This window comes from Panthera onca, chromosome A3 (assembly GCF_046562875.1).
Source record: "Panthera onca isolate mPanOnc1 chromosome A3, mPanOnc1 haplotype 2, whole genome shotgun sequence".
In the NCBI taxonomy this organism is placed as follows: Eukaryota; Metazoa; Chordata; class Mammalia; order Carnivora; family Felidae; genus Panthera; species Panthera onca.
The window spans coordinates 21637853-21664906 of NC_138341.1; the positions used below are offsets into that span (position 1 = coordinate 21637853).

At 51.8% G+C, this 27054-nt stretch overlaps 2 protein-coding genes and 1 long non-coding RNA gene across 11 annotated transcripts; 1 reads left to right on the forward strand and 2 right to left on the reverse strand.

Annotated features, from left to right (window-relative positions):
* The first annotated feature begins 215 nt into the window (after positions 1–215).
* Positions 216–24773, forward strand: KHK (ketohexokinase). Of its 8 annotated transcripts, none has more exons than XM_081795191.1 (9): positions 220–826; positions 4552–4668; positions 6692–6826; positions 7016–7150; positions 8986–9058; positions 9632–9778; positions 10835–10923; positions 11060–11217; positions 24025–24773. In XM_081795191.1, the coding sequence occupies exons 1-9, from the start codon at positions 735–737 to the stop codon at positions 24036–24038; spliced, it is 960 nt and encodes a 319-aa protein (XP_081651317.1). In that variant the 5' UTR covers positions 220–734; the 3' UTR covers positions 24039–24773. The 8 variants fall into 8 exon arrangements, with proteins under 8 accessions (XP_060506815.1, XP_060506801.1, XP_060506809.1 ...); XM_060650799.3 differs by lacking the exon at positions 24025–24773 and adding an exon at positions 11303–11597 and having other exon boundaries at positions 222–826; XM_060650818.3 differs by lacking the exon at positions 24025–24773 and having other exon boundaries at positions 219–826; positions 10835–10955; positions 11060–11171.
* Positions 6217–8710, reverse strand: LOC144615965 (uncharacterized). Its single transcript, XR_013554800.2, has 3 exons — positions 8218–8710; positions 6847–7066; positions 6217–6441 (listed from the first exon to the last, which is right to left on the reverse strand). It is a non-coding gene; the product is annotated as an uncharacterized LOC144615965 (long non-coding RNA).
* Positions 12836–26991, reverse strand: CGREF1 (cell growth regulator with EF-hand domain 1). Of its 2 annotated transcripts, none has more exons than XM_060650756.3 (6): positions 26748–26991; positions 15306–15394; positions 14137–14202; positions 13988–14058; positions 13723–13847; positions 12836–13504 (listed from the first exon to the last, which is right to left on the reverse strand). In XM_060650756.3, exons 2-6 carry the CDS (start codon positions 15380–15382, stop codon positions 13058–13060), a joined length of 786 nt encoding a protein of 261 aa, XP_060506739.1. In that variant the 5' UTR covers positions 15383–15394; positions 26748–26991; the 3' UTR covers positions 12836–13057. The 2 variants fall into 2 exon arrangements, with proteins under 2 accessions (XP_060506739.1, XP_060506749.1); XM_060650766.2 differs by having other exon boundaries at positions 15306–15389; positions 26748–26855.
* Positions 26992–27054: the final 63 nt, after the last annotated feature.

Below are 27054 nucleotides of genomic sequence, written 5' to 3' on the forward strand. Positions count from 1 at the left end.
CCGGGCTCGGTGGCTCTGCGCGCACTTGCTGTGCACACGCCGGCGGCCCGTGCCCGGCGCTCCTCCCCGGAACGCCCGTTCCGCCGGCGTCCGCCAGGGGGCTCTGGGAGCCGACTCCCGTCACGTGACCGCCGTCGCTCACCTAGCCGCCCCAGCCGCCCGGCGGGGGAGGCGGGGCCTCGAGCTGGGATTGGCTGGACCTCGGGGGCGGGGCGGAGCCGCGGCGACGCGCCGGGAAAGGCTAGGGCTGAGGGGGCCAGGCCGCAGCTGCGAGGCCCGGCACTACCTCGGTCTCGGGTCTGGAGTGGGAGTCGCAGGTGCAGGAGAGGGAGGGGCAAGGGGCGCCTTTCTACTGCACTTTTTTTTGCATTCAGGAGATTGCCTAGCTGCAATCTAGAGAGGTTTGCATGAGCCTCGAGTCTGCCTGACAAGTGAGGAAATAATGCCAAGAAGCGGGAAGGGTTGCCATCTGCTGGGCCACGACACCTGCTAAGGGAAGGCCGGAACCAAGGCCTCGGGGGTCTGCGTTCCCAAGCCCGCTCGGTGGGCGTGGGGAGCAAGGGCCCTGCTCCTTTCCCTCGAGACTGCAGAAGGCTCTCTGAGGGGAGGAGCTCAGGACGCAGAGGAGGAGCCAAGTCCGCCCCAGGAGCGGGGACCCGATCCTCGGGAATAAAACGCAGAGCCCGGGAGGAACCCCGTCAGCCAGGCGGGCAGAAAGCTCCGGGAGCGGCCTCATGGAAGACAAGCAGATCCTGTGCGTGGGGCTAGTGGTGCTGGACATCATCAATGTAGTGGACAAGTACCCGGAGGAGGACACGGACAGCAGGTAGGGGCGCCCGGGCCCCCCGGACACCCCAGGGGCCGCTGCAGCCCCACGTTTGAGCCCGGCAGCTCAGACCCCAGGTCCGCGGGGCCAGGGGCCCCGCAGTGAGAGTCCAGCCTCGGGAGCTGGTGTCCCGTCCCCTCCGCCCGGGAGGACCTAGGGAAGGAATTGAGGCCGTTAGTAATAAAGCCCAGGCTTTGGATAGCACTGTGTTCGCCAATTGCCGTTCCAGGAATCATTATCCACGTTTTACCCATAAGCAGGTAGATGAAGAGATTTAACCAAGGGCACAGAGCTAGTAAGGTGCGCGACCAGCTTCTCTCTTTTTAACAAAAAGACGGCTGCACTTGCCTCTTACCAGCATTTACTTCTAATTTATCTACCATGTATATCTCATCTGTTTCTTAAATCTTGAGGGAGCTTACAATAAGTATGCAGTTAGACCGCAGGAACATTTAAAACCGTAGGAACATTTAAAACCGTGGTATTTGAGCTTCACTCTAGCTTCAAGGCCTTGCTGGCACTGGAGGTGTATTTGGAGATGCCGTGGGTGGTGGATAGAGCTGGTTCACGTGCCATCACCAACGTGTTTCCCTGGCGCTAAATTCCAAAAGGAGTTTACCAGAAGTCCTTTTTACAAAACACAGCGTCTTTCTTGGTTGTCTGGTAAAAGTGGAAGAGTCGCTGGTTGGCTCTTATATTTACTCTTGATAAGAACCTCACAGTTAATCACTGCAATCCCAAGAGGACATTTCTGTGGGCTAGAATCTTTGGGTCCACCCAGCCCCGTCATATGCATTACACATAATTTCCTTACAGCAGCCAGTGGGCAGTATGGAAGGGTCAGTCGGATCCTCTCTTTATAGATGATGAAGCAGCTAAATATGTGGAGAAATTAAATAAGAATTGTAAGACCACATAGTTACTGAGTGGGCAGAGCAGTAGTTACAACGCCTACGAATCTAGTGTTCCGGGCCTCGGTTGTCTCCTGTGCTCCCTCTGCCCATCTCACGGAGTTGACCCTTTGCTTTGGGCTGCTTTGTTTGCCAGAGGTTAGAGCCCTTGCCAGGGGCACAGGGACAGTGGGGGAGGGGCACAAGGGGATGCTGCTCTGTAGACCTAGGCCCCCTACCAGGTCAAGCTGGCCCCAGGATGCAGTGCACGGTGAGGAGTTAGGCCTCCTCTCAAGAGAACAGTGTGGATCCCAGGACCGGAGGGCCCGGGGAGGAACCGGAGTGCCTGCTTTTCACAAGAGCTGCAGGCCCATTCCCTTTGAGCTTACTTAGGGGGAGAGGTTAGGATAAGGAGATCCTCGGGGCTCCCACCAGGACGAGCTCATTCTGAAGGTGGGCGCAAAGGAAGGCGCCTCTCTAAAGAGACCCTTCCCATGTTCTCCATGCTCTCTGCTCCCAGGGTGTACCCCCCTCTCCCCCAGACCCATAGCTCTCCTCCTCTGCTGAGCAGAGCGCTTGCCCATAGGGCCTCTGTCTGTCATGTGCCTAGCCCACCCAGCCCACCTTCTGGACTCTGTTGTGCTTCCCAGATGGGCAAGCCCAAGTGGGGACCCAGGCCTTCCCAAGTGGGCACCTCAGCCCCATCTGTCCCAGACTCTCTGTGCTCCATGGGCAGCTGGGACTCAGGAGCTGCCACCTGGAACTTGGCCAGACCCCTGAGGAACGGCCCTGCCTCCCAGAGTCCAGGCCAAGAAGAGCCTTCCAGAAAGCATCCTCTTGCTCAGCAGAGCATTTCTGCACAGGAAGTTGGGTATTCGTGTGACTTTGAAGGATCTCCACAAAGCCAAAGTGTGTAACCTTTCTGTGAAACCTCATCCAAGCTGGGGCCTAACTACTTTCTATTCAGAAATATAGAGCGCATTGCAGTGGTTTAGGGAGGCAGGAAACCTGGGTTCTGACAGCAGCTTTGTCATGAAGTATTGGTGTGATCTGAGCAAGTCAAATCCCACTAGGCTCCCCCTTTCTAATCTGCATGAAAATTTCTCTAAAGCTCATAGCTTGAGTAATGTTTGACTTTTTACAAATTAGTATCTTTTCTTTTTTTTTTTTTAATGTTTATTTTTGAGAGCGAGAGAGAGACAGAGCATGAGCTGGAGAGGGACAGAGAGGAAGGGAGACACAGAATCCGAAGGAGACTCCAGGCTCTGAGCTGTCGGCGTAGAGCCTGACGTGGGGCTCGAACCCACAGACCATGAGTGGGATGCTCAACCAACTGAGCCACCCAGGCACCCCAATTAGTTTCCTTTCTAATAAGATCACGGACACCTTTTCCCAAGGCTGAAGAGAACTACAGGGTTAAGTCTTGTGTGCCAAAATACCTTAGCCTAAAAATTGTTTCATTCCTTTCTTTCTTTTTTAAGATTATTTATTTTTGAGACAGAGAGAGACAGAGCATGAACGGGGGAGGGGGCTGAGAGAGAGGGAGACACAGAATCAGAAGCAGGCTCCAGGCTCTGAGCCATCAGCCCAGAGAGCCCGACGCGGGGCTTGAACTCACGGACCGCGAGATCGTGACCTGAGCTGAAGCCGGACGCTTAACCGACTGAGCCACCCAGGCACCCCTGTTTCATTTATTTCTTAATTAGTGGTTCTTCTTACTGTAAGAGGCCACAGTTATTCTTGTTTTTGGAACTGGAAGAATATAAATAACAGCCTGCACTGTTTACCTCCCAGTATTATTGGAGCACAATGAGAAATCGTTCCAGTGCTTTGACATGCATAAGTAATCATTTTTGTTGTTGAGAACAATGCAGTCCTTCAGGTGTATCTCCAGTTAGTTTCCTCGGAGCACACCTTGAGTTAGGTTTCCAGCAAAGATAGAGAAAAACTGAGGAAAAAAAGGTAATTATGTGATGGGATGTTGTGTTAACAAACCTTATTGTGGTAATCATTTTGCAATACGTGCGTATATCAAATCACCACATCGTATACCTTAAACTTATGGACTGTTATATGGCAATTATATTTCAATAAAACTGCAAAAAAAAAAAGGGGGGAAAATGGAGAAAAACTGGTCTTCATCCAATAATCTTTTTAACTTTTGACATTGCGTTTTTAAATCTTAAAAAAATTTTTTTTTTCCTAAGTTTATTTATTTTGAGAGAGAGGCAGTGCAAATGGGGGAGGGGCAGAGAGAAAGGGAGAGAGAGAATCCCAAGCAGGCTCAGCACTGCCAGCGCAGAGCCCGACATGGGGCTTGAACCCACGAAACTACGAGATTGTGACCTGAGCCGAAGCCAAGGACCGGATGTTTAACCGACTGAGCCACCCGGGTACCCCTTAACCTTGACATTGTAAAAGTTAGCTTTCCCTCCACATAACTCCTACACTGGTTACAGCGTACAGGTTTGCTCCCTGTCTTACTTATTTTGACCTGAGTTGTTACTGAAGCAGGCTCCCCAAGGACAGGAGTAGGTAGTGGATTTGACACCTTTGGGAAGAGGCTCTTGAGTTATCCAGCAATCAAGGTGGAGGCTGAAGGTCCCTCTGCCTGGGGGAGAGGTGGGTCATTGTAACTGAGGAGGAGGTCACCTGAGTTAGTGGAGCCCTCCTCTGAGATACCTGAAGGAGTGAAAATGGACAAATCAAGATGCTTTCTGAGGGAGGCCTCCCAGCTTTTACACGCCCCGGGGCCCTGCCCCAGGACTGCGTTAGGTCTTGCTTATCCTGGCATCAGCCTGCTGGAGCTGCAGGGACCCTCCCTGTGTTTTGCAGGTGCTTGTCCCAGAGATGGCAGCGTGGAGGCAACGCATCTAATTCCTGCACCGTCCTCTCCCTGCTTGGAGCCCCCTGTGCCTTCATGGGCTCGCTGGCCCCGGGCCATGTTGCCGAGTGAGTGGAGGAAGGAGCGGGCAGACTGCCTTGTAGAAGGAAGTCTTAACCCTGGGTGGGGGTGGGGGGCTGGGGGCAGGCTGTGAGAAACGGTTTGTGGCCACCAGAAATGGGTGGGAGGGGCAAGAGTGGGGCACCAGCATCCCAGACCCTCCCAAGCGTGGCTGTTTGCTGCTCGGGTGCTAACGCTCTCCTGTGAAAGCTTTTATTTCCACAGCCTGTTTCCCTGGCCACTGCCCAGAGCCTGCTCAGCTTCCCACCTTCTCCTTCCTTGCTTCCAACAGACTGCAATGGATGTGACTTTGCCCTTCTCAAGTCCCTAATCCTGGCTATGCTTGTGGCAGGAGGCAGCTAGGGACCTGCTGTCCCAACCCTCCCTCGGGGATGTCCAGCATCCATGGTCCTAGGGTTCAGGCCCACGGTTTCTTCCCCAGCTGAGGGGGCAGGGCCACTGCTGTGTCCCCGTGGTTCACTAAAGCAACAAGAGCAGCCGGCTGAGGACACCCTGAAGCCACGTGCTAAAGCTGGGCCCAGGCCCAGGCCTGCCAGCTCCCCAGCTGTGAGGCTGCAGCCCGTAGGTGGCCCGTACGCTTTCTCCATGTTGGCTGCTGTGGGGACCCAAGAGCCCTTTGACCCCCGGCCCCGCCAACTCAGCAAACGCTTATCAGGAGGTGAGGCCCACACTTTGCCCACTGTGGGCGCCAGGGCAGGCTGCCAGGTTGCTGGCCTGTGAAGCACAGCCCTTTGAACCCTGGTTTCATGGGGGTGCTGCCAGAGCCCAGCCCCCTGAGCTGTGGCCAGATTCTCTTCCTCGGTGATCCGGCACAAAACAAATCAGTGGGCAAGGGCCCGCCCTGTGAGGTGGCACAGAGGGACCTGGTGTCAATAGCTGGTCACTCGTCAACCTTCTTCAGTGGCTGTCTTCCTTCCTGTTCCTCTGGCTTAGGGGGTAGACTCACCTTTCTGGAACAATAATGCCGTTAGGTAGGCCATTCCAAATTCTCCCCCTTTGTTCAGCAAGCATTTAATGAGCACCTACCACGTGCTAGGCACGGAGGGTGCAAAAAATCATTTGGAAAACCACCCCGTAGTTTGCATGCTTTGGAAGGATCCTACTATTTAAAGGATCTTTGAGGTGTACGATGAGGAATGATGCCCCAGCTTGATGCCTACATACAAATCTGTATTGTCCAGCCAGCGTGAGAAAGGCCAAGATGGTGGCTGGACCAGCGGTCACAGGACACTTTCCAGAGACGCTGCGGCCAGGAAGCGTGGGGGTGGCGCAGTCTCTCCCAGGGTCCACCTCCCACTCACTCTGATTAGAGGGGATTCTGGGGAAGAGTCCTGGACCAGGCCCCACGTCGAGGAGCATCAGGCACTGGGAGCCAGCTCACTGCCTGCGGGGTTCACCTTGCCACGAGAGGTGAGGGTGGTGGGTGGCCTCACCAAGGCAGCACCACTTCCTGGCTGGGCATCACGGAGGCAGCCGCGGACTGAGTGGAATCCCAGTAGCACTCAAGGGACTCCCGAGAGAAGAGTACCGTGAGGATGAGTGTGTAGAGGGCAGCTGGGGAGCGAAGTACCACCTTGGTAATTATCAGTCTGCCAAGGCTTTGCATGAGACAGACCACAGTGCTCTCACCTGCTTCGTTCAAACAGGGCACGTGCTCCAGGCCCCCAGATCTACCCCATCTGGGTTCACTGAGCACATCATTTCTGGCTTGAGTCAGACTGAAGGACAGGATCCGGGTTGGAGTTTACCTCAGCCAGGACCTAAAAGAACATCCCTTAGTGTTTCTGTCACTGAGTTCCAGGCTCTGTGCCCCTGCCTCTCCTGCCCCCTGGCATAGCCTCTGACAGCATGGTGATTCCCGGCTCCCTCCTAGCCCCCTCTGCTTGCAGCCGGAGTCCCTGCCGCCTCCCTCCAGTCCCCAAACCCTTTGCAGCCGGAGTCCCTGCCGCCTCCCTCCAGTCCCCAAACCCTGTCGAACTACACCTCCCCTGGGTTACTCCATCTCGGCAGTTTTGTCCTGGATGACCTCCGCCGCTATTCTGTGGACCTACGCTACACAGTCTTTCAGACCACGGGCTCTGTCCCCATCTCCACAGTCATCATCAACGAGGCCAGTGGTAGCCGCACCATCCTCCATGCCTACAGGTTTGTACGCCTGTCCGCACCTTGCCAGCTGCCGCCGCCGCCATCACCGAACTCCCGGAACGGGACCCTTCTTCTCAGAGAGGCACCCCTGCTCCGGCATCCCTCCTCAACACTGGGGGAGGCCCAGGCCACTCGTAGGCTCTAATTTGTGTCTCCTTGCCCTTCCCTTGGCTCGGGCTCCACCTCAAGCTTCCTGGTGGCCGACTTCAGGCAGCGGGGCGTGGATGTGTCTCAGGTGGCCTGGCAGGGCAGAGGGGAAACCCCATGCTCTTGCTGCATCGTCAACAACTGCAATGGCTCCCGCACCATTGTGCTCTACGACACGTAAGGCCCCCCCGGCCTCGCCCTGGCACGGCCCACCAATCAGTTCCCTCCCTCGCCACCACAGGCATCCCAACTGCCTGCTCTCTGCCGCCTCTCTCTATACCAGAAATTGTCCTCGTGCCAAACTGCTCAGTGATTTCTGAATTGTTTTCAATTAGGAGAGAAGTGAGGTGGGAAGAGATGTGCTTTGTTCTGCCTGGTGACTTGGCCTCGGTCACTACCAAGGATGGGCGGGCAGGCCTGCGCAAAACATAATTCGTGATGTAATTCCTCCGTAATTGGCCAATCAGCAGCCTGGGTATGGGTGTGGGGAAATTGTTCTGAGGAGCGGGGGACAGGAGGTGTGATTCAAACCATCTGAAGTCCTGAAGGGGACTCACTGGAATTTCCAGGGTCAGCCCCAGGGTTGCCAGCCTGCAGCATGGCACCAAGGAGCTGGGTTTGGGTGTTCAGAAGAGATGAGCCCACCGCGAAGCTCCCTGCATAATGAAGCCAGGCCAAATGCCACACACAATTCACAGCTGTTGCTGAAGTAGAGGGAAGGGGAACATTGGGTCAGCAGATCAGGGCCATCTGATGCCATGTTAACTGAGGGGAGGGAATCCCTTTAAAGTCCCAAGCTGCTAGGGAGAGGCCCTGTGGGCCCAGACCCTTCTTGTCTCCCCTAGATTGCCTCCTGAAGAATCTCAGACATTTAGCTAAGAATCTAGCATGTGCCAGGTACTATGTTAGGGCTGAGGTGGTCCACATCCAGCAGCCCTGGGGTTCAGGCTGTCCCTACTGCCCGGCATGACTACTGGACCTGGGGAAGAGGGGGCAATTATCCTCGGACAAGCTTTATGGCCAGTGGTCTCTGGGCTCAGTGTGTCGCAATGAATGAGTGGGCATATATGCTAGCAATGACCTTGACCTTGGTCAATCCTAGTGTTCTGCCCATCAAGTAACAATCTGTAGCAACTTTGATCAAGGACACCACATGGGTATTCACAAGAAGGGAAGGAGGGGAGTTCCAAGGAGAAACGTTTGTTGCCCTCTGGCCTCAGTGTAGGGAGATCCACACACGTTACCTTCAACTGCAACAAGCTGGTGGGTTTGGACCCATCTACCAAATGGGGAAGCAGCCTCAGAAAGGCCCAGGTACTCAGCTAGTTAACTGGATGGATTCGGCTGCAGAGCGGGAGGAATATAGGTTAGGTGTAGCTCACTGGTCAAGGCGGACCCTTCCCAGGGCTCCACACCTAAGTCAGCCAAACAAAAACTCATCCTCAAGCACCAACCTTGACCTCGGAGTTGTAACACAGAGCCGCCGAACTTAGAACGGTGGTGCTGTCGCGGCTGGGACGCCAGAAGTGAACAGGACCAGACCCAGAGCAGCCATAGTCTTTGTAGATCACCAGGGCATTGCATGCTGGGAGCTGTGTGCTGCTGGCAAGGCGGGGGATTCTGGGAATTGTAGTCCCTGGTGCTCTTAGAGTATCCTGGGAGATGTGGTCTCCAAGGCACTCAGCTGGCCTCTTGTCACATGCTGCAGTTCAGTTTACCCTTAGAAAATATCACAGCCTCCAACACCCAAAGGGCATTCTAGCAAACTGCTTCTAATCCCCTGTCTGGATGGAACTGAGTGGGGCAAGGAGTGGTCAGGAGTTTAGCCTGGAATAGCCTATCCTGGAGCTGAGCCTCAGAAGCCTGTGCTGTAGAAGCCTGTGCTGTAGATGTAGTTTCTGGCCATGCTGCAGGCAGCACCAGGCAAAGGGGCCCCAGCAACCAGTTAGAGATCCCAGCCTTGGCTGACCTCACCATCATGCCTTTTCTGTCGTTTCTGTCCTATGACTTAGGAACCTGCCAGATGTGTCTGCTGCGGACTTTGACAAGGTTGATCTGACCCGGTTCAAGTGGATCCACATCGAGGCAAGTCCTGCCCTACCTGTGTTTTGAGGGGCTCAACGTGCCAGGTCCTCCACATATTTTGCCTTCTTAGTTTTTTTGAACCATGATGTACCTTAGAGATAAATGAATCCAACTACCCTCATCCCCTCTCCATTCTTCTTTGTGTTTTCAGGTAGGAAACTAAGGCCCAGAAAGATTGGGTGACTTACTCAAGGTCACACAGCAGGGTGTAGGCACCAGAAGCAGGATGCCGGCTCTAGGCAAAGGCCCATGCTTTCTGTGTTACAGACTGCCCACCTCCTCTAGACTCTGAGAAGTCCCAAGTTCTAATCCTAGCCTTGTGATTTAATTTACTGTAGGTCCTTAAGAAAGTCTTTTATTCTTTTGTCTCCTCCTCTGTGAAATGGGGGGGGGGGGGCGGCTGGTTAATAAGGTCTCCAAGGTCCATGACTGCTCTAGAATTTTGAAACTTAGAATGGAGTTCCCGCCCCCTGCCTCCCCTCACCTGGAATTCCAGCAGGGAGGGAAGAATGAGCCAGATCAGCTGGGCACTGCCCAGCTGGTCCTGAGCTGCCCCGCCCCGCCCCGCCCCAGGGCCGGAATGCATCGGAACAGGTGCAGATGCTGCAGCGGATAGAACAGCACAATGCCAGGCAGCCTCCAGGTCAAAAGATCCGAGTGTCCGTGGAAGTGGAGAAGCCCCGAGAGGAGCTGTTCCAGCTGTTTGGCTATGGAGACGTGGTGAGTGGCCCACACAGCTTCCCCTTGCCACATCCTGCTAATTTGGTTCTTAAAGGGAGCCAAGCATTCCCTTGTTCTGCCTCCCACACCTGGAATGGCTTGGTGTCATTGGCAGGTGGGGGGCAAAGAGGCCCCCAGCTTTGGGCTCCCGTGTAGGCCTCAGCAGTGGCCACGGAGCAAAATTTCTCCGTCCCAGTGGGTGCATAGGTACGAGAGTAGCCAAGGGGGGGGGGGGCTACTAGAGCCAGCCTCGGAGCACCCTGCGTGGGAGCATCTCCTCCCTGGGCCTCCTCAGTCTCTCCTTCTGTCAAATGGAAGAATGGGACTGTTCTCCCAGGTGTCCTCCAACTCTGGGGTGGGTGGCAGGCTGTGGGGGCCACTGAGGGGTGAGGGAGGATGGGAGGGGACTTGCATAGGGTAAGTTTGGGCAGTTCTGGAATGGAAATGAAATCTGAGTGACAATCCTGGCATCATAGCCTGAGCTGGTTGGACCTCCACTCGGGCGGCACAAAGGTACGGGTGCCTGAGCCACACCCTGGGTTTTTATTTGATTGGTGGGGGTGGAGCTCAGCTGAAGTATTTTTTAACAAAACTCTCTCTGGAAGTTCTAATGTGTAGCTGGTGTTGAGGAAGCTCTACAACCCTTGCCCCTTTGTTTTATAGGTGAAGAAACGACCCAGAGGGCATAGTTGCATTAAGAAAACAAAACAAAAACGCCCGCGAGAGCCAGAGGTGTAACGTGGCAGTGGTAGCTCTCACCGCCAGATGGCGCTCAAGGCTCGCTGTGGGTTTTCAATTGTGCAGGGACTTTCGTTGCTCTAGAACAAATAAACCGGGGATTTTTGCGTCACAATTTACAGGGCTGTATTCTAGCATATCTAGAGCAAGTATGAAAACGCAACCCAGTGGGACAGCGAGATACTACGTTGGGGATTTAGGTGGCCACGTTGGAGGAGTGACATTGCACTATGGGGGCAACGCCAGGCTGCTGGTGGTGAGTGACTGAGCCAGGACTAGGGTGGAGGTAACCGTCAGCCTCTCTTCCACTGCCCACAGGTGTTTGTCAGCAAAGATGTGGCCAGGCACTTGGGGTTCCGGTCAGCAGTGGAGGCCCTGAGGGGCTTGTATGGTCGTGTGAGGAAAGGGTGAGCAGGGGAAAGCCAGGAAGAGGCCTTAGGTACGGAGCGTGAGTGAGCCTGGACACTGGGGGCCGCCCTGGGGAGGGGGGTGAGGCTGGGGGCCCGGTGGGCTGACAGCCCAGCTGAGTGGAGGGTCTTGCAGGGCTATGCTAGTCTGCGCCTGGGCTGAGGAGGGCGCTGATGCCCTGGGCCCTGACGGACAGCTGCTTCACTCGGATGCTTTTCCTCCACCCCGGGTGGTGGATACTCTGGGGGCCGGAGACACCTTCAACGCCTCAGTCATATTCAGCCTGTCCCAGGGTGAGTACCCCCCCGGCACGAGGCCCAGGGCTGAGGCCTGCCTCTGCCCGGAAGACTGAGCTCATCTAGCTATTTGTCTCTCCAGGGAAGAGTATGCAGGAGGCTTTGAGATTTGGCTGCCAGGTGGCCGGCAAGAAGTGTGGCCTGCAGGGCTTTGATGGCATTGTGTGAATGCCCGATGATGGCAGTTGCTGGCTTACACTACCCCCCTCCTTGGAGGCTGGCATCACCGGCCGCCGTTGCCTTCTCCCCTCCATCCAGCCTGGCACATGGGCTGCCCTGCTCCCTGGGCAGATGCAGACCGAGGGAGGGTTCCGCCTGTGTCCTGTGTCTCTCTCACACTGCTGAGCCACACAGGAAATAAATCTGCCCCAAAGCCAGCTTCCTTCTGCCAGTCTGTTTGTCCTTGATTCCTGAACTGCTCTGGCTGGGGACTCCAGAGGCTTTGATACTACAGCCCTTCACCCTCTTCTTCTCTAGTCCCCAAATTAACCTCCTTGCCGAGGCCCAGAGGAGGGGCTGCCTACACCAGAGCAGCAGGGAAGTACCCAGGACTTGCCTCCAGCTGTGCCCTTGGTGGTGGCCCAGCCGGTCTGGTGAGGAGGAGCCACAGGGGGTGGGTAGAGACCTTGAGGCTTCCTGGCTGAGGGCAGGGGGACACTTCTGTCCTTGTGCCCCAGGGAACCTTCCAAACAATACGCCCATTTGAAAATCTCCTCTGGGCCCCTGGGCTGTCACAAGACTCCAGTCTTAAGGCTCCAGGACTGTCCACAAGGTTGAGCCAAGCTGATGGGCCAATGGGCAGGGAGCCTACTCTGGTTTGGTGGTGCCTTCACAATCTAAAAATATCCGCCCCCCCCCCCCCCCCATGACTGTCCCAGAACCAACAAGCCCCACCCTTAGAGCCGCCCTGTAGTTAAGGCTGTGCTTCAGCCACAAATGTGCCCCAGGATACAGTTGCTGTCCCGGAGGGAGACGGGGCCTGAGGGCATATTGGAATTAGCCAATTTTTTATAAGCTTCATAGGGGAGTTGGGGCAGGGTGTGTGAGGCCACAGAATGTGATACAGAGCCTGGGCTTTGCAGTCTGACACACGTGAATCCAAATCGGCCACTTAACTAGCAGTGTCACCTTGGGTGTATTACTGAATGCCGTCTTCCTCAGTTTCCTCATCTGTCAAATGGAGCTAATTCTGCCTGGTCATAGAATTATTGTGAGGGTACAGACAACATATAAAATGTCCAGCATGATGGCTGGTACGGACCAGGCTCTCAATAAATGGCAGTTCTTAATATTTGGGGGTGGGCACATACAGGGTGGTGGGGAAGACCTGCTCGGAGCTGCAGGAGGCTTCTGGGTATCTGAACACCCGGTGGGGGGGGGCGGGGGGGGGGCGGAGGGGGGAAGGGGAGCACTCGGGCCCCAGGGAGAGTCTGTGCTCTCTTCCCCGGCTTGTCTGCAGCCGGCCGGGCCCTACTGCTGCAGCCTGCTTGCCGGGCACTGTCCAGGAACACTGGGAAAGCCGAAGCCCCTCCGAGAGGCCCTCCCGGTCCCCAACCCCCTGTGTCCCTGAGATCAGGCAGGCTAGACCTGTAGGTAGATGGCCTGAGTGGATGAATTCATTCAGTTTTTTATTGGCTGTCTGGGCCCTAAAGCTGCCCCTCAACTTAGGGTCTCCCTGAGCTGCACAGAAAGACCTGTCCCTACTGGGGCCAGGAAGTGGACGAAGAGGCGGTCCTCGTCGCAGCACGTGCGCACACACACACACACGCACACGACTCTCCGGGGCTTATGTTCTGGTACTGAGACTTCTAGGGAGGCAAACTTGTGACCTCAAGATTTATATCTCATCATTCTCCAGTTGAACAGCATGAACTTCAAAGTCATTTGGGGTGTCCTTCGACTCCAGTGTTTCCCCTGGAAGCTCCTCTGCTTCCTTTCCAGTATCCCTGGCCTCTGCCTGTCCTATAGCCTCCGCTCCAGGGGCTGGGGCTTCTCTTTCAGCCTCTGCCTGTCCCCCAGCCTCCTGTACAGGCTCCAAGGACTCCCTTCTGGCCTCTACCTGTCCCCCATCTTCTCCTCTAGGACCCAGGGCTTGCTGCGTTTCTGGTCTTGATGGGCTTTTAGCTACCAGGGATTGCCTCCCAACATCTTGTGGCTCCAGAGGCTCTTTGGGCTCTGTGTGGCTTGGGGCCTCTCCTGGGAAGTTGATGAGCTCTGCAGGGGTCATGAGCCCATCCCCATTCAGGTCCTGGGTCTCGAGCACCTTGTCCACTACCAGGATCACCTGTGGAAGCACACAGTTGCTGTGGAGTCTACAGTGAACGGAGGTGTTCCCAGAAGCCCTGACCCTCCCAACACCTTCCTACATCCCTGCCAGGCAGTGCTTTGAGCATTTCTTTTATGGTCGATTCACCAAAAGAGTCATGATGAAAAAACCCGAAGTCCCAAGAAGCGGCGTCTCCTTCGTGGGGGAGAAGGGGCCCCCCAGCCGGCAGGGCTTACCGGGTTGGCAATAGGAAAATCAGCAGCTCCAGGGGCCAGAGCTGCGGTCAACATGGACAGCAGTTCCAGGCCATCCAGCTGTCCACTCTGGTCATAGTCGTGGAGGGCAAAGAGGTAGAGGAGAACTAAGGGGGAGAAAGAAGCTACATCAGAAGGGGCACCAGGGACAGATGGAGGAGGCAGGGGGCACCCGACGGCCTGGGGTCAGTCCTGACTCTGCTGCCCTAAGCCCCCCACCCGCCGGCCCCACGGCCCAGGCCCTCACCCTGCTCCCGGCTCATGTGTTCCGGCTCCTCTTCCATCTTCTCCAGTCCCTGTAGGTAGTTCTGCAGAAGCCTGGTGGGAACACGGGAAGTAAGCCCCAGAGAGGCTGGTCTGCAGACCCAGGCCTGCCCCCCAGACCAGCCCACTCACCGGAGCTGCTCCTGGCCTGGCTGGAAGGGGTTGGGCAAGGGCTGCTGCTGCAGGTCAGGATCCAGCCTGGAGGAGGGAGAGAAGGGCCGGCCTTGCAAAGAGCCTCTCACAGGATGCAGCCAACCGGCCTTCCACCCTCAAGCTCTTTGTAGGGTTCTCTCCCCAGACCCGAAGGGCATTGTTCTCTCAAATTCCCAAAAACCTGGTGGGGAGGGGGCCCTCCTGGTCTCAGAAGCAGAACCTTACTCCCTCCGACATTCTTTTTGCAGATTCCTAACTTAGATGCTAAGTGAAAACCCAAATAAAGCATTTGGTTAGACAGAGGCCAGATGAGGCCACACCTAGTAGATACAAGTTGGAGATCCAGGAAAACAGCGAGCGGGTGGCCAGACCGCATGGATTGTGGTCACCCTTCTACTTTGGTGCCAGGCCCCAAGGGGCAGGTCTCTGGCTCAGCCCCGAGGCACTGCCCAGTTTTACACAGACCCGATTTGCTCCACAAATCCACAGACTGGATTCTTTTTTCCAAGCTGAGGGCATTTATGTTGGTTTTGGAGTTTGAACCTACTCAGGGTCTCTTTCTCAGTCCTTAAAGCTCACGGTTTGCTCCCAGTTCTGGACAGGGCTACCTGTTTGCCCAAATCAGTCCAGACCTGTGAAGCCAGACTGTTGGCAGGAGCCACTGTAGTGGCCTTTGTCACCGCTGCCAGTCTCGCTGCTGCTCCTGGATCTGTCCCTCCACCCCACCCAGCACATCTACTGTGTAGCATTCATACCCAAAACCTTGACAAAGGATGCTCGCGCAAAATAGAAATGGTCTGCTAATGATCTTGATGTCATCGGCATTCCCACTATAAGGTCTTGCTAAGAGGACCGCAGCCCCTTGCTTGGCCCACAGCTTCCACCTCATGCTTCACACCCCGTGGGAACGGAGCTTCTGGATCCCAGACACACTGACCCCAGCAAACGCGTACTGAATGCCCACCCTGCGAGGGGTGCTCTAACTGGCTTAGAGGCTGCAGTACCCGGGCAGGGAGCGGGGCTCAGATACAGAGATCAGGGAGCACAAAGCCCCGTCTCCTGCCTCCCAGAGGGGCCCACCACACCCTCAGATTCCCCAGAGACTGTCCCCGTCCCAGCCCACGGCCCTGCCCTCTGAATCCCCTTACCTCACGGTTCCGTCCTTGGGAGCGGCCTGACCCAAGGGCAGCAGCAGCACTAACACTCTCACTGTCAAAGGTAACATCCTGGAACTGAACTAGGAACAGAGGTAGGGAGTCAAGGGGAAGGGGTGGAGGGTCGGTGGGCTAGACAGGAGCACCTTCTCTCCCTGCCCCCACCTGCAACCCAGGTGACAGGACTCCTGCTCAGGGCAGAGGCACAGACATCAGAGATCCCCTGTGGAATTCATTCAAAATGAATCTTACTCCAGACCCCAGGTGGAAGGCGCCTAAAGCAGACCTGCTGTGGTGGAAGCAGCAGTTAGGGCAGGAGCCCCTCCCCACACCCAGCTCCCTCTCCCCCCACCAGCCTCCCTGAGGTGCTCGGAGAAGTGCAATTTCAGTACATCTAATCCAGTCCAGTCACTCATTTTGCAGATGGAAACTAGCTCAGAGAGGTTAAGAAAAAGGCCAAATCAGAAATGCATAGGGATACAAAAAGACGAAGACTCGCACAGAGTAAGACTGTTAGTTTGTATTTATTAAAATTCACCCAAGAACAAATCAATAAAGGCTCAGTCTCCTTGCAACAGATCTAAACTCACATAGGGACGGAAACAAATCAGGGTCAAACCAACAGTGGCCCCAGGAACTATTTACTAAATGCAGTTAGGAAATCCCAATATAAAGAAAGAAAAAAAAAAAAAACAACTTTCCTTTGGACCTACTTTCTGTAAGCTCCCTGGCAACACAATCGGTTATATGAAAACAGTCAAACAGAGGAAGGATCGATCAAAAGCACAGAACATGGAGCTTTCTGATTACTCCCAGGTGCATGTACATATCATATGAATTTCTGAGGAAGCGCACACCCACCACAGCTGAGGCCTGAGACCCTAGTCCCACTTCTAGGAAGACCAATCGCCAGGTGCTTGACAAATCACCTGGGCGGAGGACCAGGAACCCTCTGAAACCCTCTGCACCCTCTGAAATGCCATTCTGGCTAGCACTGGATTTTCCTGGAGAAACGTTTCATGAGATTCTCAAAGCGCTCCATGATTCTAACAAGGTTCAGAAGCACTGCAAGGTTGGACATCGACTTCCTAAGAGATGTGGGGTAGAGCAGGTGAGCATCTGGCCAACGGGAAGACACTTATGGGAGCCTGGCTGCAGTTGCGCAAGCAGAACTGCCTTGAGGAAGAAGCAGCAAAACATGGACATCTACAAGAAGGTAAAGCAACTGAGAGGCACGGAAGCCGTCTTTAGTCTTCTCTGCATACGTGGCCCCTACAAATATCATGAGTCGACATAGTTTATTGGCGTCCATAATCCCCAGTGGCCAAACACGAACACTGGCTGGCAACACAGATGCTTGAGCTTCAGTTGTCCCCAAAAGAGAAGACACGTCTTGGGTCCATCCAAGGGAGGTAGTTGGGACTGAGATCTCCATATCAACTGCGGGCCCTCAGGGGTCTGGATACACCTCAGTGAAAGGGTTGTCTAGAAGAGTATCCAGATCTCTATGTCGGAGACTATGATTGTAAATGTTCAAAGAAAGTAACTCCAAAGTTGGATAAAAATAGTATTTTTTCAAATGCATTGAGTTGGCAAGAAAGTAAGAAATTCTGAGTGCAAAAGCACAGTGAAAACGGTCATCCTGGGGGGAAGTGAGCTTGAAATCAGCTTTGCCTTAAAAGTGTCTGCCAAACCAAATCCAGGTGAATTTGCACTATCAATCTGAGTGCTTTGTGCAACAGAGGAGCCCAGAGATAAGGTCTGGACCCACCCATCGTGAGGAGACTGATAGGAGATCCCCTACGGAAAGTTGGGATTCAAACAGCCTGACTCAGTCTAAGGGTGAACGAAAAGTAAATGTGTCACAAAGAAGGGCAGCACAAATCTTGCCAGTCTTGACCTTGGTGCTGGGTAGAAGGGATAAAGTCTTCCCTCAGAATTTGTAACAAGCCTGCTCTAATGTGGGTTCAGGACCTGAATTAATGCTATCTCTGTGGTTCAAAAACCTAAAGCAGATCATTTATATTTTAAGTGGTACCTGGTTGATGGTACCTCCAGTTGACTAGCAGAGGAAATTATATATCTTGTCCACGAAACACAACTCCAATCCCAGCTCAAAGAAATTCCGAGTATCGGTGAGCATGACCTTACAGCCAGAAAGTCATAAACGTACAAGGAAATAAGACACTGTGAATGAGAGCCAGCTAACCAATAACGGGTGAACCCAGACTTGCAAAAATTAAAGACATTGGAATTATCATACAGAGAATATAAGGTATATTTAATATGTTTCAAGAAACCAAAGAGAAGTTTGAAACTATGCAGAAGGAATATGAACATAAAAATGACCAAGAAGATTTGAAGAAGAAACAAACATAACTTACACAAATACAAAGAAAAGGTTGATTTTAAAATGCAATGGGTGGGGTGCCTGGGTGGCTCAGTCGGTTAAGCGTCTGACTTCAGCTGGGGTCATGATCTCACGGTTCATGAGTTCGAGCCCCATGTCAGGCTCTGAGCCTGGAGCCTGCTTCGGATTCTGTGTCTCTCTCTTTCTCTGCCCCTCCCCCACAGGCACTCTCTTTCAAAATAAATAAATAACTTTTTTTAAAAAAAGCAGTCAGAAAGAAAGGGTAAATACCCCAGAAGGAAGAATAATTAGACTGACAGCTGATTTCTCAACAGCAAGAGTGATGCCAGATTACAGTAGTATCTTAATACATTGAGAAAGGCAGGGGGAAGGGGGTGGGGGTGGGGAGCGGAGGTGGGGAGATTGCCATTCTAGAACTCCAGTCTCAGCAAAATTATCTTTCAAGAATGAGGTGAAATAAAAATAATTTCAATAAACAACAAATTAGAGAATATGCCACCAACATTCCTCCAGTAAAGGAAATTCTAAGGGATCTGTTTCAGGAAAAAGGAAAGTGATCCCCAAAGGATTTGAAATGCAGGGGAAAATGGTGAGCAGAAAAGAAATCAGAAAGTATTTGGGAAAATATAAACAAACATAGATTGACAACTATGTTAATACAGGGGGCAGAAAAGGTGGCCTGAGCGACAATATCAGACAACATTAAGATGTAAGGTGCAGACGGTTGTTTGGGGAGAAAGACATACTGAGCAACTTTGTTAAATACACATGTAAAAGTTTTAAGGATAACCACTAAAAAAATAGAAATGGAATGCATGACCTCAAACCACCAGAGGAAAAAATGAATGGAATTTAAAAAAAAATCAATTCAAAGAAAGGCATTACAAGAGAAAAAAACTAAAAAAAAATTTAAAAAGGAAAGGCAAGTAGAAGGGCGCCTGGGTGGCTCAGTCAAGCATCCAACTCTTGATTTCACCTCAGGTCACGATCTCACGGTCTTGAGACTGAGCCCAGTGCTGGGATCTGTGCTGGGTATGGAGCCTGCTTAGGATTCTCTCTCCCTCTGCCCCTCCCCTGCTTGCACACGCATCGGCACTCTCTCTCTCTCAAAAAAAAAAAAAAAAGCAATAATAGACAAAAGAAAGCTACTATAGCTTTATTGACTAGACTTTAACGCATGATTATAAATAAAAGAATGTCATTAAAAAATTCATAAAACTTGAATCCCACAGGAGGATAACATAATTCTGAACTTGTATGTGTCTAATAACATAACCTCAGAACATCCAAAATAAAAACTGGCATAACACTACACACCTATTAGAATTGCCAAAATCCAGACAAAATCCAGAACACTGGCAACACCAAATGCTGGCAAGGATGTGAAGCAGCAGGAACTCTCATTCCTGGCTGGGGGAATGCAAAATGGCACAGCCACTTTGGGAGACACTTGGGCAGTTTCATATAAAGCTAACCATATTCTGGGGCGCCTGGGTGGCTCAGTCGGTTGAGCGTCCGACTTCGGCTCAGGTCACGATCTCGCGGTCCGTGAGTTCGAGCCCCGCGTCAGGCTCTGGGCTGATGGCTCAGAGCCTGGAGCCTGCTTCTGAGTCTGTGTCTCCCTCTCTCTCTGCCCCTCCCCCGTTCATGCTCTGTCTCTCTCTGTCTCAAAAATAAATAAATGTTAAAAAAAAATTTTTTTAAAGCTAACCATATTCTTACCACACAATCTAGCAATTCCACTCCTTCACATTTAGTGAAAGGAGCTGAAAAATTATGTCCGCACAAAAACCTGCACACAGATGTTTATAGCAGTTTTATTCATAATTGCCACAACTTGAAAGCAAAGAAGATATCCTTCAGTAGAAGGATGGAGAAATAAACTGTGGTCTATCCAGACAATGGAATATTATTTAATGCCAAAAAGAAATGAGCTCTCAAGCCATGAAAAGACCTGGAGGAACTTAAATGAATATTACTAAGAGAAAGAAGCCGATCTGAAAAGGCTGTGAGCTAAATGACTCTGACTATCTGACATTCTGGAAAAGGCTAAACTATGGAGACAGTCAGAACATCAGTGGTTGCTAGGGGCTGGGGTGGAAGGGATGAGTAGGAGGAGCACAGAAGATTTTTAGGGCAGTGAAACTACTCTGTATGATCCCATCATGACAGACACATGTCATTATACATTTATCCAAACCCACAGAATGTACACCACCAGGAGTGAACCCTAACGTAAACTATGGACTTTGAGTGATGATGTGTCAATGCAGGCTCAACCGTCATAAAAATTGGACTCTCTGGTCTGGAATGTTGATAATAAGGGGTTGTGCATGAGGGGCTGAAGGGGGGAGGTATATAGGAAATCTCTACACTTCCCTCTCAATTTTGCTGCGCTAAAAAAATAAAGCCTTTAAAAAAAAAAAACAGGCAGAACTACAAGGAGAAAAGTCAAATCTGCCATCATGGTGGAGAATTTAAGATATCTCATTTAGTATTTGAAAGATTAAGCAGACTAAACATTAGTAAGAATGTAGAAGGTTAAATAAAACATTTAATATGCCTGGGCTAAATGGGGGCGCCTGGGGGGCTCAGTCAGTTGGGCGGCTGACTTCAGCTCAGGTCATGATCTCACAGCTTGTGAATTCGAGCCCCACATCGGGCTCTGTGCTGACAGCTCGGAGCCTGGAGACTGCTTCGGGTTCTGTGTCTCCCTCTCTCTCTCTGCCCCTCCCCTGCTCACACTCTGTCTCTCTCTCTCCAAAAATAAATAAACATTAAAAAAGTATATGCCTGGGGCGCCTGGGTGGCTCAGTCGGTTAAGCGTCCGACTTCGGCTCAGGTCATGATCTCGTGGTCTGTGAGTTCAAGCCCCGGGTCAGGTTCTGTGCTGACAGCTCAGAGCCTAGAGCCTGTTTCAGATTCTGTGCCTCCCTCTCTCTCTGACCCTCCCCTGTTCATGCTCTGTCTCTCTCTGTCTTAAAAATAAACGTTAGAGGAAAAAAAAAAAGAACCTGTCTCACCCTGTATTATATGCCTAACATACAATTACATTAGAAAGCAATAACAAAAATTATGTAAAAAATCTCACGTATATGGAAATTTAGAAGTCATACTTGTATGTGGATCAAAGAAGAAAATCATAATGGAAACTGTTAAATACTTAGAATTGGATAATACTGGGAGGATATGCATGAAAACAAGATAGGTAATCAAAGTGGTATCAGAGGGAAAATGGATTGACTTCAAAGTGTATATTAGAAGAAAGGACTAAAAGTTAATGAGTTAAACCTTCCAACTCAACAAGCTAGTAAAACAGAATAAACTAAGAAATAAAGTAATAAGAGATGGCAGAAATTAGGAACACGATAGAAAAGAGCAGCAAAGCCAAATACTGGTGTTTCTTTTCTATTTTTTAATAATGTTTTTAATGTTTATTTATTTATTTTTGAGAGAGGGTGACAGCGCATGAGTGGGGGAGGGGCAGAGAAAGAGAGGGAGACACAGAATCCGAAGCAGGCTCCAGGCTCTGAGTGGTCAGTGCTGAGCCCGACGCAGGGCTCGAACTCATGAACAGTGAGATCATGACCTGAGCCCAGGTTGGAAGCTCAACTGACTGAGCCACCCAGGCGCCCCATCACTGGTGTTTCTTTAAAAGGACTAATACAGGGGCACCTGGGTGGCTCAGTTAGTTGAGCTTCTGACTCTTAGTTTTGGCTCAGGTCATGATCCTAGGGTTGTGGGATCGAGCCCTGATCTGGGCTGAATGCTGAGCATGGAGCCTGCTTAAGAGGCTCCCTCTCTCCCTCTGCTCCCCCTCTCTAAAATAAAAAATAAAAAATAAATAAATAAATTTAAAAAGGGACTAATTCAATAGACAAACCTCTGACAATTCGCATTAAGAACAAAGAGAAAAGGTACAAATAAAATGAAAATGGGGACATAACTACAGAAACAGCAGAGATTTGAAAACTTCTTAGAGGATAGAGCTAATTTCCTAGAAAAACTTAGTAGCAAAACTGATGGAAAAGGAAATAGCAAATCTTAATAGTCCTATAACCATTACATAATTTGAATCAGTGAGGATTAACCTATATCACTTGAGGGACTACAAACCTGAAACGTTTCTAGAGAGGTAATCTGCAAATATGTATTAATTGCCATGAAACTCTGACCCAATAACACCATCCTGAGGATTACATAGGGAAGAACTCAAATGGAAAAAGAAACTACAAAGATATCTATAACTGTGCTATAAATATTAGTCAAAGAAACAAACAACCTGACATTGTCTAACATTTAGGCAATGGCTAAGCAAGTCGCATTATAGAACGGAGCAATAAAAAATGATAGATACTGGGGCGCCTGGGTGGCTCAGTCGGTTAAGCATCCAACTTCAGCTCAGGTCATGATCTCACGAGGTTAGTTTGAACCTCGCATAGGGCTCTCTACAGAGCCAGCTTCAGATCCTCTGTTCCCCTCTCTCTGTCCCTCCCCAGCTTTCGCGTGCGCGCTCTCTCTCTCAAAAGTAAACATAAAAAATGTAAATACCACAAACTCATAAGTCTCAAAGGAAAAAATAGACAGATTTGAATATATCAAGGGTTTAAACTTCTGTATCACGAAGGACATGGTAAGTCAAGTGCAGTGGGACAAGTGAGGACTGGAGGCAAGTAGGGTTTCAACACCGCTGCCTACTGCAACAGGGGGTTCAAGACAGAAATCTCAACAGAAAGTCCATGGAGACTGAGTGGAAATGCAAGAACTGCAGGGATGTGTGCCTTAGCCAGGAGGGTTAGAGGGAAGGTCCTGCCCCCAGGGCACCGGAGCACCCAGGAAACAATGGCTGAAGGAGGATATAGGTGAAGGGGTCTGGTATCCAGAGTGCTGCTGGGTTTCGGGGGTGGTGATGGCAAGGTTCAGCTGAGGGTTCTCTAAGGCAGAAGGAGAGTCACATAATGGCTGAGAGGGCCAGCTGGCCGAAAGAGGCCAGACGGAGAATGCCAGAAAGTATAGATCCTGGGACCAGATGCCACAGAGGACAGCATGGGTAGCACCAGATGTCAAAGACTTTTCATGACAAAGGCGAGGAGGGTGAGCATCTGTAGGGAAGGCAAGTATAAATACTAAGTTTGTAGAATGAAGATAAAGTGTATTTAGTTCTTCAACATTTATTGAGCACCTACTATATGTGAGGCACTCTTATAAGTGAGATGAGAGTATGAAGTAGAAGTACTTATTCCTTTTTTTTTTTTAAAGCTTGCAAATATATAAGTAGGAAAAGATACAGATGTTAAGCAATGATTAAGAGAAAGAGAAACACAGAATTATAAGGCATAGGTGGCACAGCCCAAAGTGTAAGGGAAGGGGCCCTAACCTCAGGCTGCCTGAATCCAAATCCTGGCTCTGGAACACAGTAGCTGTGTGACTTCTGTGTTTCGGGTTCTCGTTTGGCACGTGAGGCGGACCTCTCGTGGGGTGTGGTAAGGGTTAAATGACACAAGATTTGGGGCGCCTGGGTGGCTCAGTCGGTTAAGCGGCCGACTTTGGCTCAGGTCATGATTTCGCAGTCTGTGAGTTTGAGCCCCGTGTCGGGCTCTGTGCTGACAGCTCAGAGCCTGGAGCCCGTTTCAGATTCTGTGTCTCCTTCCCTTTGACCCTCCCCCATTCATGCTCTGTCTCCTTCTGTCTCAAAAATAAATAAACGTGAAAAAAAAAATTAATAATAAATAAATAAATAAATGACACAAGATTTTACATATCTTGTAAAATCCCATGCCTGGCTGTACAATAATGCCTTCTTCCCCTCCAGAAGTTTTCTTGGACTGCTCTGCAGTGGCTTCACACATCCCCACCCCTCCCTGGATACCCTCAGATGGTGTGGGTATACCCCACACTACCGCACCCCCCCACCCCCATCTGTTTTCTGCCAGGACCTACGCCTACAGGAGGCACTGAAGTAATTTAAATCCCTCAGAGCTGTCCAAACCTATTATCCAGGCTTAATGTGTTATCATCCACTACGAGTTGCCTTTTAAAAGAGGACTCTCTGGGGGTAGCAACTCAGGCATAAAGGAGAAGCACCCTCCGGTCCCACTAATGTACACACTCGTTAGGCCAAATGTGCTGGTTTGAAAAAACATGTCTACAAATTCTTTGACACTTCTTCCCACAAAGGATTGAGTCTAATTTGCCTTTCCTTGTATATGATCTGGACTCAGCCACTCACTCCTAATGAAGAGCTGAAATGATGCTACGTGACTTTCAAGTGTGGGTCTTAAAAGGTGACATAGCTTGTACCTGGTTCTGGTTCTCTCTCCCTCTCTCTCTCCCTACATGCAGATATGCGCGTCTGAAGCCCTGAGCTGCCGTGGAAGAAGTCTGGCGTCCCTGAAGCTACCACACCGAAGACTGGAGAAACCACAGACAGCGAGATGTCTGAGGAGCCTCGGCTGTTCTGGCCTTCACCCGCTCACATCTCCCCAACCCAAGGACCATCCAGGAGAAAGAGCAAACCTTCAGGTGATTCCGACCCCCAGCTTTCCAGGTACCCCAGCCCACATTGAATGGAGCAGAAATGTGCTTGTCTCCATACCCCTGCCCAGACGGCACGCTCGTGAGCAAAGTCAAAGTTATTGTTTTCAGCCACTAAGTTTCGAGGCGGTTTGTTAAAGTTGTCTGAGTAATCTGAACTGCGTGTGACCTGGGCAGTCACACAGGGGCCCAGCTCTCGGAGGGGCCCTGTGCTTAGTGTAATACTCTGCTGTCACTGTTTTGAAATTCTTTTTCTTTAATATATTTTTTAATGTTTATTTATTTATTTATTTATTTAGAGAGTGCAAGCAGGGGGAGGGGCAGAGAGAGAGGGAGAGAGAAACTGTCAGTGCAGAGCCCAGTGTAGGACTCAAACCCATGAACTGCAAGATCACGACCTGAGCCAAAATCAAGAGTCAGCCGTTTAATGGACTGAGCCACCCAGGCACCCCTCCATCTTGAAATTCTTAATTTTGTTTTTGTCCTGGGCCCTGAAAAGCATGTACCCTGTCCACACGAATTACCAGTACTCTCCTCCTCTCGGTCATATGCATCCATCACAAGTATGTAACTATGCAGCCTGTGTAGTAGACAGAGAACAGAGCTTTGGAACCAACCAGGCCTAGGTTCAAATCCCAGCTCCACCACAGGCTGTCCTCACTGAACTTCGGTTACCTTACCTGCACAAGGGAGATAATAACAGTATGCAACTCACAGGGTTACAGTGAATGTTAAGTGCATAACGAAGTACTTCTTGCACAAATTAATGCAGTAGCCTCTCTCTTGCCCTTGCCTCTGGTATCTTCTCCATTTAAAGGACCCTCCATACCCACATCACATTAATCTTCCTTAGCTGGAACTCCAAAATCTTCAGTGGCACCCTATTTCTATTAGAGTCCAAAGTCCTCACCTTGGCATTTTCAAGGCCTTCTACAATTAGATAGATATCAGGTCACCATTTTATACTCATCTTCCGGTGCTCTATGACACTAATGCTCTGCTGCAGACAGAGGAGAGGCTCCCAAAACACCTCTCACTTTCACTTTACAGTGCTTTTGCCCAAGCTGTTCTACCTTCTACCTGGAATAACCTGGGCCCTCCTGACAACCTGAGCATTCTGACGATAGTTCACGTCACAAACTTGAGTAACTGTATGTGGACTGTTAATGTCAATCCAAGTAATATTCTCAGGAGTTATGCTTCAAACTGGCATTTTTAGTACAGATGACCCACCTATATTGCTTAAAGGAAGTCAGCTACAGCACTTCAAGTAATGTGTAAGGAGGTTGGCCTAATGTGACTTGTCCACACGTAAGACATTTCTCAGCATTTACAGAAGCTTTTGTAAGCAACAGAAGAAATAAAGCCATTATTGAACCACTGCCTGTCAAATAAAATGTTCCTAATCATTTCCTATAACTATGATGCTCATAAACGTAATTTACTCTCATGACGACGCGAAAGCCACTGCAACTCATAGTTAACAGTTGTCACGTAATAGTTACTCACATCCTTCACACACACTCCCATTCATACACTCCCAGTCACAGCGACTCTCAGGCCTCAGATTTCTTCAAGCCTTTGCCTCCGAGCACGGGAGGAGAGCCCAGCCTTGGGGTCAGACCTCTGATCAAACCCGGCCCCTCCGTCCTGTCGCTGGGGCCTAGGTGGGTGTCTGAATCTCTCTGCGCCCGGAACAACAGTATCAGCCTTGTACGGGCCTGGGGAAGATGCAGTGGGATAATGTCCGTTACATGACTGGCAGCGAGCGCATGCTCTTTGAGTATTTCCAGAGAATCTAGGAAGTGGCAGGGGCCTTTTATCTTGGGTAGCTTCCCATCCAGTGCAAAGCTTTCTTCCACAGCATCCCTGTCAATGGCCATTCAGCCCCCGCTTGACTTTCCAGGGCGGGAGTCTAGCACCTCATAGGGCATCCATCCCATTTCTGGCTGAGTCTAACTGTCCCAAAGTTCTTTTGAACCAAATCCTCACCCTTAACTTATCCCTCTGGTGCCCCCTGTGCCTCCCAGGACACTCCCCTCCCCCAAAAGAAGAGAGAGTGGCTTTACGGCCAAAAAGGTCCCCCACACCTGACAGCTGGTCTCCACCCTAACACTTCCAGCTGGCCCCAGCTGGGGTCCCTCCCCAGTCCCCCTTTTCTTCATCTGTCAAATGAGGATGAAACTCCTGCCAGCCCCCAACCTCCCTCCCACGATGTCAGAGAGACAAAGGAGACACGGGGGGAAAGGCGGCCGGGGAACTGTGAAACCCCATCACCACGCCTAGAGAGCTCGGGATTCGCTCTCCAGCCCCTTCCTCTACTCGCCCTCCGGGGTAACCTCCTCCCGGGAGGTGCCCCGAGGCTGGAGCCGCCGCTCCTCGCCGCCCCCGCCCGGAGACGCAGAGGGGCGGCGCCCGCAGCCTGGGCCCCCAGAGGCCGGAGGCCGCCCCCGCCCCGCAGCCCTGCGGCCCCGCGGCCCCCAGCCCGCCAGGCCCGGGGCGAGGCCGCCCGACGCCCAGCGCGGACCCACCTGCGGCGGCGCGGCGAGGGCTGGGGTCCGACTTCGCGGCGGCTGGAGGCTGTGCGCCGGCCGCGCCTCGGCTCGCCGCCGCCGGGCCCTCCCCCGGGCCGCTCCACGTGGCCGCTCCACGTCGCCCTCCGGCCGGCCGCCGCCCTGGCCCGGGCAGAGTCCGCAGCGCCAGCGGCCGCGGGCAGGGCCGCCGCCCTCCGCAGCCCGCGCCGGGCTTCCTCCCCGCGGCCCCGGCGCGCGTGTGCGTGCGCGCGTGTGCCCGTGTCTCCGTGAGAGAGACAGGGACAGACTTCTAGAGAGACAGCTG